Genomic DNA, 13,411 nt, shown 5'->3' on the forward strand with positions numbered 1-13,411 from the left:
CACTCTGCTATCCTTCAAGGATGTTATTTATGCTTTTTCTGGGGTCTGTCCCTGTCACATTTTCAGGTTACCTGAGCTGTACTTATAAGCTTAAATTATAGAACGGAAGAAGAAAGATAAAGAAAGTAGAAGAGGAAAACAATAAATAGTAAATAGGTTGATAAGATTCTTATTCACTAATCTCAAGAGAATTGACTTCCCAGAGGTAATGATAACAACAAGAAAGTCTTTACACCCTTGAGGGGAGAAAATAACATAGGTAATATTATTATCCATATTAATAGAACAGATAATGAATATAAAACATAAATAATCAAATACTGTCAGGTCTTAGAGTCTTTGCGATATAGTCATATATACCTATCAAACATGCCTTCTTACTTACTATGTATAATTTCATACCTGTCTTCCTTCTTCCTTATCTACTCCCCACTCTAGAAAGTGAGTACATTCATATGGACAAAAGAAGGAAACTTCATCTTCAGATCCACAGGCTACTAGAAGAATGGACTCTAAACTTCTCTGTGTTGCGAATACACAGAGCAGAAGGTTCAGAACGCTGTGCCCAGCAGTCTCTACCAGGTACAGCTGAGTGACCTCGGACAAGTATCTGGACCTCTCTGAGTCTCAGTCACTCATATGTAGAATGCAGTGTTATCATGAGAAACAGCGTTCCCATGTCAGAGTCCACTAGATAGCAAACATTTCCTAAATGCTACAAATAATCATTGCAGTTTTCAAATATTTCTTTCATTGATTGGTGGCTGTAGTTAGAAACCTCTGCCATGACTAAAATTTGAAGTTTCCCAAAGCTGGGATATAATTCAGGATGAGGTCACTGAGCAGCCAGCTCCTCTCTGAGGACAGAGTCAGCCACTCTGAGCACTGGAATTTTCAGTTGAGGAAATACAAGAAAATGGTGGGGTGGGGCTGGGGGGCAGCAGATATTGTAACCAAGGACACTTCATAGATAAAGCACAGTTAAAGGGACCCTAAGGAATGAGATCTATAGCTCGCTTGCAAATAAACATGTGGCCAGCCTGGAAAGAACTGAGCCTTTGAGGTCCTTAGAGCTGGGTTTCAGTTCTCATTCTGAAACTCACTGGTTAATAATCGCGGCAGGGGAGGGTATTGAATCTCCTCCTCTGATTCTCCCTCTGTAAAACTAGGAATCTAAAACCTCTCTCAGGAAGCTGTGCTGGGAACTAACTAAGATGCTGATGTGATATCCCGATGCCCAGCACATAGAAAGCTTTCACTTTTTTTTTTCTCCCCGCAAACTATCTGGAAAATAATTTTCTAATTTCAGGGATGACAGGATGGTCAGTTATATGTGATTAAACAGTGTTCCACTGTCAGAGTAAAATATCACTCCATGAGAATCATCAGACCATTCTTATAGATCTTACCATAAAAAATATGTTTTTTAATAAGAAATACAAGGCCCAGGAAGATGTCCTGGATCCCTTCAAGGAAGCCCCTCTGAGAAGTCTGTCTTGTCTTATTATTTTAAGAGGGACACAGACATGTTGTCATAACTAATGACAGTAATTCACGGCCTTGGAAACTGGAACCCAGGACTCCAGTCGAGGAGCCTGACAATCTGGTTTCTGACTCGGACAGCACCCTCTGCCCTCACACCGGTCTCTTTCCTCTGCACCCCTGCCCCTCCTTCCTTTCCTCCCAATCTACTTTTTCTTCCCTGTCTGCCAGGAGCAACAGCTGGTGATATTTAGCCCAGTGGTAGCAAACCCCAGGGCCAGAGTACAAAGAATGTGGGATTATTTCTCCCATAGAATAAGCACCGAGTACTAAAGAACTGGACAGTAATGTTCTGCCTAAAGTGGTGACCACCACCTTAGCCAGGGACGCAAAGTAAGCTCACATGAGCTCACATCATAAGGGGAAAAGCTTACACTCCTCAAAGGGAGGATGGCCTGACAGTGCCCCCTGCATCGGGCAGCTCCGTCTATTTACTTAATTGAGAATTGGGCAACAGATGCCTGATGGGAGTCCACTGGGAAGTAGAAAGGCCAAACCACACCCTTTGTTGAAGAACTCTGAGAGAGTTTAGCTTGATTTCGATGTCCGTGAAATTCCAGTCTTGGGGAGGGGTGGTAAAAGAAAGATAAGTAGACTTCTATCACAAATAAAACATCATGACAATATGGATAATTTGATGAATCTGCAATCCTTTTCTTTATGTTAGTGATCTAGAGGCAGAGCATGGGATAGCAGACTTTATCTTATATGAAAATACCAGGCTGCACAGCTCATTTCTGTATCCAAAAGCATAGGCTCAAGCTTGTTTTCGCTTTAAGTTACATAAAATATGGGTCTTGTTGGGGTGGGGACTGGAAAAAAAAAAATATATATATATATACACACACACATATATATATATACACACACATATATATAATGTATTTATAAATATACCTATATTTACATAAATATAGATATATTTCCCAACTTTAAGTAATAATAGATTATACAGATATAAGCTGAAAAAAAAAAAGATGCTGAGACTTTCCTCCTCACTTATGCATAAAAGCATCCAGAATCAAGGACTTCATAATTAGAAAGGATACTACATCAACATGAATATAAAATGTATATTGAAGTACTCTACAATAAAATTCAGACTGTGGTTCACACTCCCACTTTTTTCTTCCCTCCCATTTTTCTAATTAGTAAGGTTACAGTACATGGATCTGTAGCCACAGAAAATCTGTACAAGAGGGACCCACACAGTTTAGGGGAAATAGCACAGGCTTCAGAATGATAAATGCTTGTGTTTTTATTGAAGCCCTGTCCCTTAGAGTGGGCTTCCCTGATAACTCAGTTGGTCCCTTAGAGTAATTTTTAATTGTACTTGAAAACTCTTTTTTTCCTAAGCAGGCCAAAACCTTGTCTCTGAAATACCATTTACAATGTTTGTTTGCTTTGCATGCCCTCTTTTCATAGAGAGCTTGCAGGAAAAAATAAACGCAGGTCTTATTCCTATCAGCAACATGTCCCAAATTAGTGAGGTTCAAATGACACAGTTCCACTCCAATGCACAGAGGAAGCCTGTCAGCCCTGAGCTTCTTGAGACAGAGTATGTGCATTTCCTTTTTTGATAAAAAACCCCAAAATTTTTTTTTAAAAAAGTAAATTTTTGGATCAAGACTTTGGAAAGAAATTGTGTTGGCCCAAGGAGATGTGCTTAGAAAAGGCCAGACTCTATCTTGAAAGGGAAAAATAAAGGAGAAAAAAGCCAAAGGTCACACAAACATGGATTTCCTAGGAGAATGATATTTTCTCCAGATAAACTGTTCCCTAAACAAGATTTTGTTGCAGAAGAGAATGAAGAATCCACACAGGTACATGAGCTGCAAAGTGGAATGGATTTGGAATATTAGCCTGGTCCACATATGCTCTCATTTTAACATTCAAATTATCCTAGTTATGATGGCAGATGCCTTAGCCTAAAGACCAGTGCTGAGCCGTAGAAGGCATTCAATGATACCTGATGAACAATCACTTTGCTGTATAGCAGTAATTAATGCAACACTGTATTGTAAATCAACTATACTTCAATGAAAAAAAAAACAAAAAAGAAAAATTTAAAAAGTGAATGAATCTCCCATACCCACAAGGGTTTAACATCCATGGAAACCAACCAATCCATAAGTCCTTAGACATCTAGGTTCAGGGATGCATTTTGATAATTGTTTTCCAGCTCTTCCTGAAATCATTAAATTCCCTAGAAGATGGGATCAAATAATCATTAATATTGTTCCATATTTCTAAGACCCAGGTAAATATCAGGGCTATGAGCTTGCTGGTTTCAAAATATCTTAGACTTAAGTCCTTATACTTCCGGACTGAAATCCCAAAATTCAAGAACAAAGGTAAAAATACTCAAAATGATTGATCGTTGTTGCTGTTCATTCACTAAGTCATGTCCAAATCTGTGACCCCATGGACTGCAGCACACCAGGCTTCCCCATCCTTCACTATCTCCCTGAGTTTGCTCAAACTCATGTCCACTGAGTCAATGATGCCATCCAACCATCTCATCCTTGATTAAATATATTATTTTAGGGACTTCCCTGGCAGTCCAGTGGTTAATACTTTGCCTTCCAATGCAGGGTACCTGGGTTTGATTTCTGGTGGAGGAGCTAAGACCCCACAGACCTTGAGGCCAAAAAAATAAAACGTAGAAAATGAACTTATGGTTGCCAAGGGGAAGGGATAATTAAGGACTTTAGGAAGGTCATGTACACATTGCTGTATTTAAAATGAAAAATCAACAAGGACCTATTGTATAGCAGGTGGAACGCTGCTCAATGTTATGTGCCAGCCTGGATGGGAGGGGAGTTTGGGGGAGAATGGATACATATATATGTAAGGCTGAGTCCCTTCACTGTTCACCTGAAACTATCACAGCATTGTTAATTGGCTAAATTGGCTATACCCCAATACAGAATAAAAAATTTAAAGTTTGGTTGGGGGGGGGAACATAGTGAACTTAACAGGATGGATGGATTTAAAAAAAATTAGAAGCAATATTTAACAAATTCAACAAAGATTTTAAAACATACATCTTTAAAATTATGTATGCATTATTTTATATTTGCATGCAATATAGTAGATACTGTTATCATTAGATTATAGTACACACCTACACACACAGACACACACAATCAACCTATCGACCTGGAAAGACCTATTTTTGCACTAAGGCTCTGAAATTAATCATGCATGTGACCTTGGACGAGCAATAAACCTCTCTAGGCCCCAGTTCCGTAACTGCATAATAAGAAGACTGGACGAGATCGATGGTGTCCCAGTTCACTGTGTGTTTGAATCACCTGGGAGCTTTTAAAAGTCCTGATACTTCAGCTGGACCCCAGACCAATTTAATCAGAATCACTGGGGGTGGGAACAGAGCATCCTAGGCCTTAAGTTGCCTCAAATGATTTCAAGGTGCAGCCTGCAGTGAAGGTTCCTGGACTAGTGACCTCTAAGCCTCCTTCCTCCTCTATAACCTGGGAGTCTCAAGTTCAGAAGAGGTGAGATGACTTCTCCTGGCCTTCTCCTGGGATGAGAACTGCTGCCCATCTTGTGTCCTGTAGCTGTTTGAACCAAACTGCTTCAGAACTGCAAACCAACACATTCCTATGCCCAAACTAGCGCTCCCCAGGGATGCTGGGCCAGGCAGAGTCTGGTTGGTGCTAACACTAGAAATAAAGGAAGCAGGCCCAGCTCCTGGTCAGAGGTTAATGCCAGCTCCTGAGAGCAGGAACACCACAAGGCTATGTCTAGAGAATGTTTCGGTTCTGTAATTTTGCCAGATCTCCCTTCCTCTACCCTGCTTTTTCTCATCTAAAAGGAGTTTCTTGAACTCGTCCTTCACAAGCCAGATGGTAAACTTAACTGATCTGAATGGGTGAGGACAGTGGTTCCTACTTAACATGCTCTCTAGGGCTGTGCTTAGAAAAGGGACACCCCTTCTTCCCATCCCGCTGCCCCCTCACCCAGTCTCATGGATGAGATTCTGAAAGGACGTGGGGGTAGTGGGGCAGAGCCCAGGGCCCTGATTTATTGACAGCTATCTATGTGCCAGACACTCTATTTACATTGTCTTTCATCCTTGATATTGGAATTATCCCTGTCTTACAGTGAAGAGAAACGGGCTTGGAGTGGTAACCTGAGTTGCCTAAGGACAACTTCAGTTGGTCAGTGGCAAAGTCCCGATTGGAGCTCAGGTGAAAGTGAGCTAAACTCTGCTGAACACACAGTGAACAGACTTTTCACTCACATTTTAATTAGGAAGCAGCACAGTACATCCAAAAGCTTAAGGAAGATACAGTCAACTCTGAACCAGCTCGGAGGAAGGTTCAAGACTCACTGAAAGAAATGAGCAGGCCTTTCCATGAATTCCCTCCTTTTCCCTGGCCTTCAATCTCATCAAAACGCAAAGCTTCAAGAACTTTTCAAAATGAAGCATACTCCCCACTCCTTCCACCTCCCCTTTTAAAGTCAGACTACAATCCTTATTCCAAAAATAAATCAGCCTGATGAGAGGCCAGAAAAAGCAAAGCTTAATAGTTTTATACTTTCATTATTTAGTTAAGGGACATTCGTTGAACAGATTTATCATCACATTTTTACAAATTCCCCACTGAATAAATAATTCTAGGATATGCCGAAATTACTCTGGCCTTCTGACCCAACATGTCTTTGTAATTACTTGGCACTCCAACTGTATGCTACTTAAATTAGGTAACAGTCATCAAGTTATTTTTAGGCCATAGCAACACACACACACACACACACACACACACACACGGCTGTACCTAACTTGTTATTTGCACTCCTTTGGAAGAGAGGCCAAAACTGCAGTTTTACTGACACCATCATTTCTGTTCAACCAACAGTAATACTACTGGGCTACATGGAGGGAGAGTTCACTCTGTATGAGGAACTGTTCTAGACACTTTGTACACATTAATTCATTTACTACCTAAACTACCACCAGGAGAGTGCTGCTACTACATCCTTTTTGTAAACAAGGGAAATAAGGAAGTAAGGGAAGTAGCCATTGGCCAAGGGCACATAGCTAGCAAGGCATGAGCCAAGACGCTCAGACAGGCTGGCCCCCTGCTCCTGCCTGAATCTCTCCGCCATTTGCTACACGGCTAATATTCAGTATGTCTGGATGTTAAACAGAAGCTCAGAATCACAACACTAAACATGTGAAAATAGATTATGCCTTTGTTTCACATATCTTAAAAAAAAAAATCCTAACATCCCTGACGGACAAGAGGAAGACTTTTGTTTCTCCCACAAAACAATGCAGAAGATAAAACATACTTCCTCGGGGTCTCCGATGTCTAAGCACAGCCCTTCACTTTGTCATCAGACTCAGTACTGTCTACAAGTGTTGACTTCAGAGCCTTTTGTGACTATGGGAAGATGTGCCATCTATGTGGCTCACTTCAGGAGTTTTGATGGAAAGTTTTCTAGCATAAAAAGTTACCTCTCTCTGTGATCAGATCTTTGCTACTGAATCAGCTTCCTGAAGTGGTACTCACTCATCCCCCGCCAGCCCTGCCCCCAGTAAATACTACTGACTCAGAGGCAGGCTTGTCAGTCACTCTTTGTTTTGTGACAGCACAGAGCAAGTCCAGGTATTGGACCTGATGGACTCCTGTGGAAGAGGATGCTATAGATGCCTCCCAGTCTGGGGGAGTGCGTGGGTGTTGGTGGGGTGGGAGGCGCTGCCCCATAGATTCAATAGTAGCCAGTTAGTCAAAGTGGAATTCCAAGCTTGAAAAAGTCAACAACAGGGACATGACACCAATATTTAGGAGTGAAAATGTTGTCTGTACTGTACTATAAAATATGCCCATACTTCTTAATTTGAAAGCATTAAGTTTAAACATGAAACATACTGAAATACAGTCAAACATTATCTATATTCTAATATATTTCAACAACCAATAAAGGAAGAGAAAGCAGAGAGGGAAAACATTAACAATTGTTTAATCTGGGTACTAGGTATATGGCGATCATGATACTCTTTTCTATGTTTCTCTGTATTTGAAAACTTTTATAATAAAAGTTTTAAAGACACAGATTGTCTTTAAAGAGGAGGTGATAATAGACTATCCATTCCTACATAGGTAAATGACAAATTACTTCCCTGAACCCAGCCTTGCTGAAAAGGGAACCTTACAAACATCATAGCAAAGATGGTAGCTCTCATTATGGAAAACCCAGAATCGTCTAGCCTCCTTATTCAGCTGGGTGAAAAATCACATTAAAAGTCAACTTTGTGTAAAACAGATTATAATTCTCTCAAAGCCTTTGCAAGTCTCTATACATGTACTTATTCGACTCATGGTTTGCCAGGTGGAGTAGAAGCACAGGTCTGATGCCATTTCTTCTTTGGAGGATGAGAATAAAAGATGAATTCAGACATAGGTCCCAGTGGGGAGGGGACTGTAAATTAGAACAGTCCCTTAATCCCAGGGTCTTCTGCGCCTCTGATCAGTTTCTTCCCAACCTGACACAGCATTACTAAAACAGTGTCTGAGCAGCCGCTCTACTTGACAGGCAGCACCAAAAATGGAGAGCATGGCACTGAAACAGGGGGGACATAAAACTTGGACAGGGAGGGCAGCAACCAGTGTTTACAAACAGAAACCAGAGACTCAGATGGGTCAGCCATAAATTAACCCGGGATTGTACTGAAATCTCTGAAAATAAACTCCCGAAGCCTTAGAAGCATCTACCCCAGATGCTAACCAACCCCCACCCCTAGCCCCACCACATCTTCCCTGCGAAAACCACTCCTTCCAAAATGGTACCGCTACTACTCTTGCTAAAATAAAATCTTACATCACCAAGGGTAGGGATTACTAAAATAAACCTCAGCAGAAAAGCCCGATCAGAATGGTCTGATAGACTCACTCAAGAACCTAGGAGAAGTTTGCTGGCCATGCCTTCTCAGAGGTACCCACCCCATTTTCACCTCAGTGGTGGTATGGTATTAACTTTTGGTTTACCCAGATGAAAGGGCAGCTAGAGGGGCATTCTAATATTGATCTCTTTCCCTTCTTTACCATCATGGCCCCAATTTTAGGCCATTCCCCTCCAAAGAGACCAAAATCACAATGACAAAAATAATAAAGTACATTACAGACCCTTCTGCTCCCAAACTACATATCTTCAACAAAATCCCCAGATAGTTGAAGAAAGAGCCCAAACTACAAATAATACAACCTCTACCACCAGTGCAACTTCCAGGTCGACCGCCGCTGCGTCTCACCAACCCGAAAATGATGAGCCCTGTGGGCGGTGGTGGCGGCAGGCGCCCAGCTGTGACATCAGCAGCATGTCTGGCCCCGCCCCACTGAGGCAACCTTACTGACACTGAGGAACAAGCCCAGGCTGCCTGGGCTCTCAGCTGCATCCACAGGAAATGGGGAGAGGAATCCCACTTTGATCAGCAACACCTAGGAGATTCATTTCCCAGCAACCCACAAGCCACTGCCATACACAATAATGCCCACTCCAAAATAGAGGGTAGACTCTACAGCTCCTCCTTAACACTCTCAATGTTTAAGTCCAGGGTCATCTTCATGTGGATTATTTGATGCCTGTTCTCAGATCATTTGGATGCAAAAGGCCTGCTTTCCCTCAACGGCATCTACTCTACATGAGCAAGAGACTACCCTGAAGATCATTCCATTGGTTCTCCACTTCTTGGCTCCCCAGTACAAACAACTGAGAAGTTTGTAGAGTGTATTTTCTCTTCTGAAAGAGATGAGACAAGCCAGGAGCACAGAGACAGAATGCTAGCTGGGTAAACCTACTGGGAGTCACTCAAAGTCAGCCAAACAAGAATACAAAACGACAAAATACAAGGATACACAGAGGAAATATGAGCATATCAGTAACCACAAGAAAACCCATCAAAAACAACATAAAATGCCTGGGTGCTGCTGGAACACTCTGGATGTAACTTCCATGATGTTCTCCTTCCCCTGAGAGCCCACCAGCCCTTCCTTAAGGGAAGCTGTACCTTTATGCTAGTTGAGCCCAATAAGAGTAGGCTCAAGGCCAGTGATGGTGGGCAGGGGAGATGCGGTCCAAGGAATTTAGAACTGGATTTCTAAGAACACTCCTCAACAAAAGGCAGAATGCACCACTGGGAAGACAAGAAGAATGGCAGAACTAGCCCACAAAGGAAAACCAACTACCTTGCTCATTCCAATGGCCTTTTGCAATTTAAATATGCAAGGTGTTCAAAGGAACCCAGCGATGCCTTTGGTCTACACAGTGCAAGAGACTGGCTGCCAATGTGGCCCAGACTGTGTGCCTTGACCCAACACTCAAGGAAAGAGAAGAAAGAAGAAGACTACCACCATCACCACCACCACCTGACAGAAAACACTGAAGATGAAGTGTGGTGTACAGTGTCCCAAAGGATGGCATCCAAGGGCAAAGAGACACATCTTGGAGGGACAGCGGATGCAGACTCCCTCTAGGTTAGGCAACGCTGTGCAGAAGGAGCCCAGAGACAGGTGGGCAATTAATTCCTCCTGCCAGGGCTCAGTGACACTGACATCTAGTTATTCACGCTCAGTGTCCTGGGGCAAGCGACCCACCATCCCATCTTGGAAGGAGCTATGATGTCAACGGTTGTCAGGTGACACCAGAAGAAACAGTGTGTTGGGAGTATTTCATAAAATGACTCCATCCCTTGGAGTTTTGGCAAAGGAATGGATGTTCGAGGTGAACTCTTGGAGGGGCCCTAAAATAAGGATCTCTGCCCTTTTTGAAGGTCACTTTCAGAGAGGTGAGAAAGAGGAAGAATTTCCCACAGAAAGAACTGGTACCTGGAGGTTTACTTGCAGTTCACCATGGTTGCGGTTTTCTCTGTTCCATCAGCTTTGGTTAAATCTGAGAGACAAGAACTTTCCAGCTAGTTTGAATGGAACAGAGTTACCAGCGCAAGCATGACTGCAGATGCCATCTGGTGTCATAGAGCCCCTTTTTAGAAAGATGAGAAAACCATCTCCGAGAGGGGGAAATGACTTGCACAATGCAAATGAGAAGGTGAATTAAAGACTAGAGCCCAAGTCTTCTGGCTTTCAGTTCAAGGTTGCTGGGTTTCTCTCCCAACCCCAAAATAATTAAGAGAGGGCATGGAAGGGAAGACAAGAAGAAGAAAGGCAATTCTGGTCTTTTGCAGCCAGCGGAAGGAGGATGCTGGTACTTCTCAGATAAAACCCAGGGTGACCCCAGGGCTGTGCTTGGGGAGAGGGTGGGGGCATTACCTTTCAACACCAGAGGTTCTTTGCCTTCTCTCTTCAGAGACTCGAGGACTATGTGGAGTGGCTGGGAGGGTACCACTCGGCTCGGCTCATTGGTATTCTCATCGTAAACTATAATTTCTTTGGAAAAGATCCTCTTGAAAGAGTCCTTGCCTTCCCTACAGGAAATCAAGTCTAAGACAGTGATCTTGCCCTGCTGCAGTCTCCGCCGGCTGATCTTATCGGCACAGTTAATGTGGACAGCTCCTTGGATGTGACTTTTGTTGTACTCCATGAAGGGCCGGCAGTCAATGATGACAGGGCCCTGGCTTGGCAGGTGACTCTTGCTGCATTTGGTCATCTTCTTGGCCAAGTCATTGGGGTAGATTATTTTGATGCTGGCTAGCTGTTTGGGGGTCCCTGCCATGGGGCTGCCCACCCCACCTGATGGACTTAGAGAGCCTGCATTCTCACTGTTGTTGACCATCTGGCTGGCAGGACAGGTGGTAGAGCTTCCGATGGCGGTGGTGGCGGTGCCAGCGGCAATGGCCTGGGTTGGGGCCTGATTGTCCTTGTCGTAGGTTGCCACAGTGCAGCAGCTGGCACTGCTGCACCCACAATTCAGGGAGCGGGCAGAGCCGCTGGATGAGGGCATATACGTCAGATTCGCAGCCTTTAGGGACACAACGGTGGTGGCGATGACAGGAGGGTGGCTGGTACTGCCAGGGGCGGCAGAGCCAAGGTAGCTAGAGTCTAAACAAAGGTTGAGATCCTGAGGTCGAACGGGCCTAGACAGTGCCACCACTACCCTGTCGTCTAAAGGAGACGGAGGCATGAGGAGGCTGAAAACTGGCAATTCAAGAAGAACTCAAGACAGTCTGTAAAGAAGGGGAGGGGGGGGAAAGAAAGAATAAAGTCATGTGACACAAAAAGCAGTCGAATCCAATCCCTAGGAAAGGACTTTGCATCCCTCTTAGCGAAGTCGTCCTAAGTGCCCAGTATCCTGTCACTCAAAGCTTGACTCTCACCACTATGGATTCAAAGAGGATGCACACCTGAGGACCACCCACCGCCCAACGCCCTGTCCTGGCTGAGTCTAAGGTTAGATGTAAAGTCTATGCAAATGTTGATGAACAACCTTTCATGGACCCACATCCAAGTTCAGCCTTAGAAAAAGTACAAGCACAAAGGATCAGAAAAGCTCAAGATGGATGGGAAGGTTCTTAAGAGGCATCTCTTCTGGGCCTCATCTCCAGGGCAGAAGTATACTGCAATCATCTGAGAAGGACCCATACGTCCGCCCTTGCATACTTTCCATGTAATTCCTTCAGCCACTGCAAAGGCAAAGGAATGACCAAGAGTGCTGGCAAGGCTCATGGGAATATACAGCAGCTAAATATACATCAGGGGCAGATGTCAACTTTCTGCATATCAGAATGAAAGTAGCCCTCTAAGTGAATCTCTTTAATTTTGAGCTATTCTTACTTTTCTTTCTCCCAAGTCCTTTGAAAAGCACAACAAAGTCATATTAAAACCTCCCATGTTTCCTATTACCCTCTTATTTATAAATTAATCTGCATGTCCTCTTTCATTACATACTGGTCCCCTAAAATGAAGCCTCAAGCTACAGAGGCAGGTCTGAAAACCCTGATCCTGACAGATCCATCCCTCAGATGGCTCCCTTGCCGCACCACCCACTCCACTCCTGCCTTTAAGAAAAGAATCACTTCAACTCTCCATTCTCCTCCTTTCCCTACAGGAACATCCTAGAGCTTCTCTCAGCGGAAGGTAGCCACTATGCATAATCTTTTGATCTCACACAGATGTGCCCTCTCTTCAAGAGGATGGATTCATAAAGAAGACTTCCCAGTGAGAAGTAAAGAGTTGCCCACAGGGGTCTATGTCCTGTCTCATTGAGAGGGTACCTGCAAAGGGACAGTTCCTTCCTCCCTATAGGCATAGACGTACTCCACTCCCGGGCCCTGCTGGCTCCTCTCCTACTAGACATACACACAGAGGAGAGGAGCTCATCTAAACCAACTTTAAGAGATGTCTGGAAAAATGTCATCCAACATCCCTCTACACAGGACTGTCACCATTCTCAGACACAGAGCCAAAATGTCACAGGCAGAATACACACACACACACACACATACACACACAGGGGCTCGCACCTATCACATCCACAGATCCCCACCGGACTCAGCTTTCCCTCACCACCTTTAGATGGGCAAGAAGAATCCAACCCCTGTTCTCCCTCCCTTTCTCCTTTCTTTCCTCCCTCCTCCTCCCCTTCCTCCCTTGCGTAGTATTTTTTGAAGAGCGAGTACTATTCCAGAAGCTGTAACTGTTTCCCAGCTGGACCCAGCAGTGAAAAGTCTTTGCTATTGTGTTACCTGGTAGGGTACGTCCCAGGATCAACAGTCCATTTCCCTTGAGAGGGACGCAGAAGCGTGCTCATGGAGACACAAGCTGGGACCCCCACCTCCACACAGAGTGCTCGGCGCGCACAAACGCGCTCGCTCGCTCGCTCGCTCGCTCTCTCTCTCTCGCTCGCTCGCTCGCTCTCTCTCTCTCTTTCTCTCTCTCTCACACAC

The 13,411-nt window shown here is 44.0% G+C and overlaps 1 protein-coding gene across 2 annotated transcripts in view; it reads right to left on the bottom strand.

Annotated features, from left to right (window-relative positions):
- Positions 1 to 13,411, bottom strand: part of DUSP10 (dual specificity phosphatase 10) — a 41,108-nt gene that overhangs the window by 27,093 nt on the left and 604 nt on the right. The window contains exons 1-2 of one of the 2 annotated variants that reach the window (XM_059875484.1): positions 13,211 to 13,309; positions 10,839 to 11,692 (exon numbers count right to left, since the gene is read on the bottom strand). In XM_059875484.1, coding sequence (XP_059731467.1) covers positions 10,839 to 11,649 — 811 coding nt within the window. In that variant the 5' untranslated portion in view covers positions 11,650 to 11,692; positions 13,211 to 13,309. Of the gene's footprint in view, positions 1 to 10,838; positions 11,693 to 13,210; positions 13,310 to 13,411 lie in introns of those variants that run through there. The other variant, NM_001034725.2, reaches the window with a different exon arrangement.

This window comes from Bos taurus, chromosome 16 (assembly GCF_002263795.3).
Source record: "Bos taurus isolate L1 Dominette 01449 registration number 42190680 breed Hereford chromosome 16, ARS-UCD2.0, whole genome shotgun sequence".
In the NCBI taxonomy this organism is placed as follows: Eukaryota; Metazoa; Chordata; class Mammalia; order Artiodactyla; family Bovidae; genus Bos; species Bos taurus.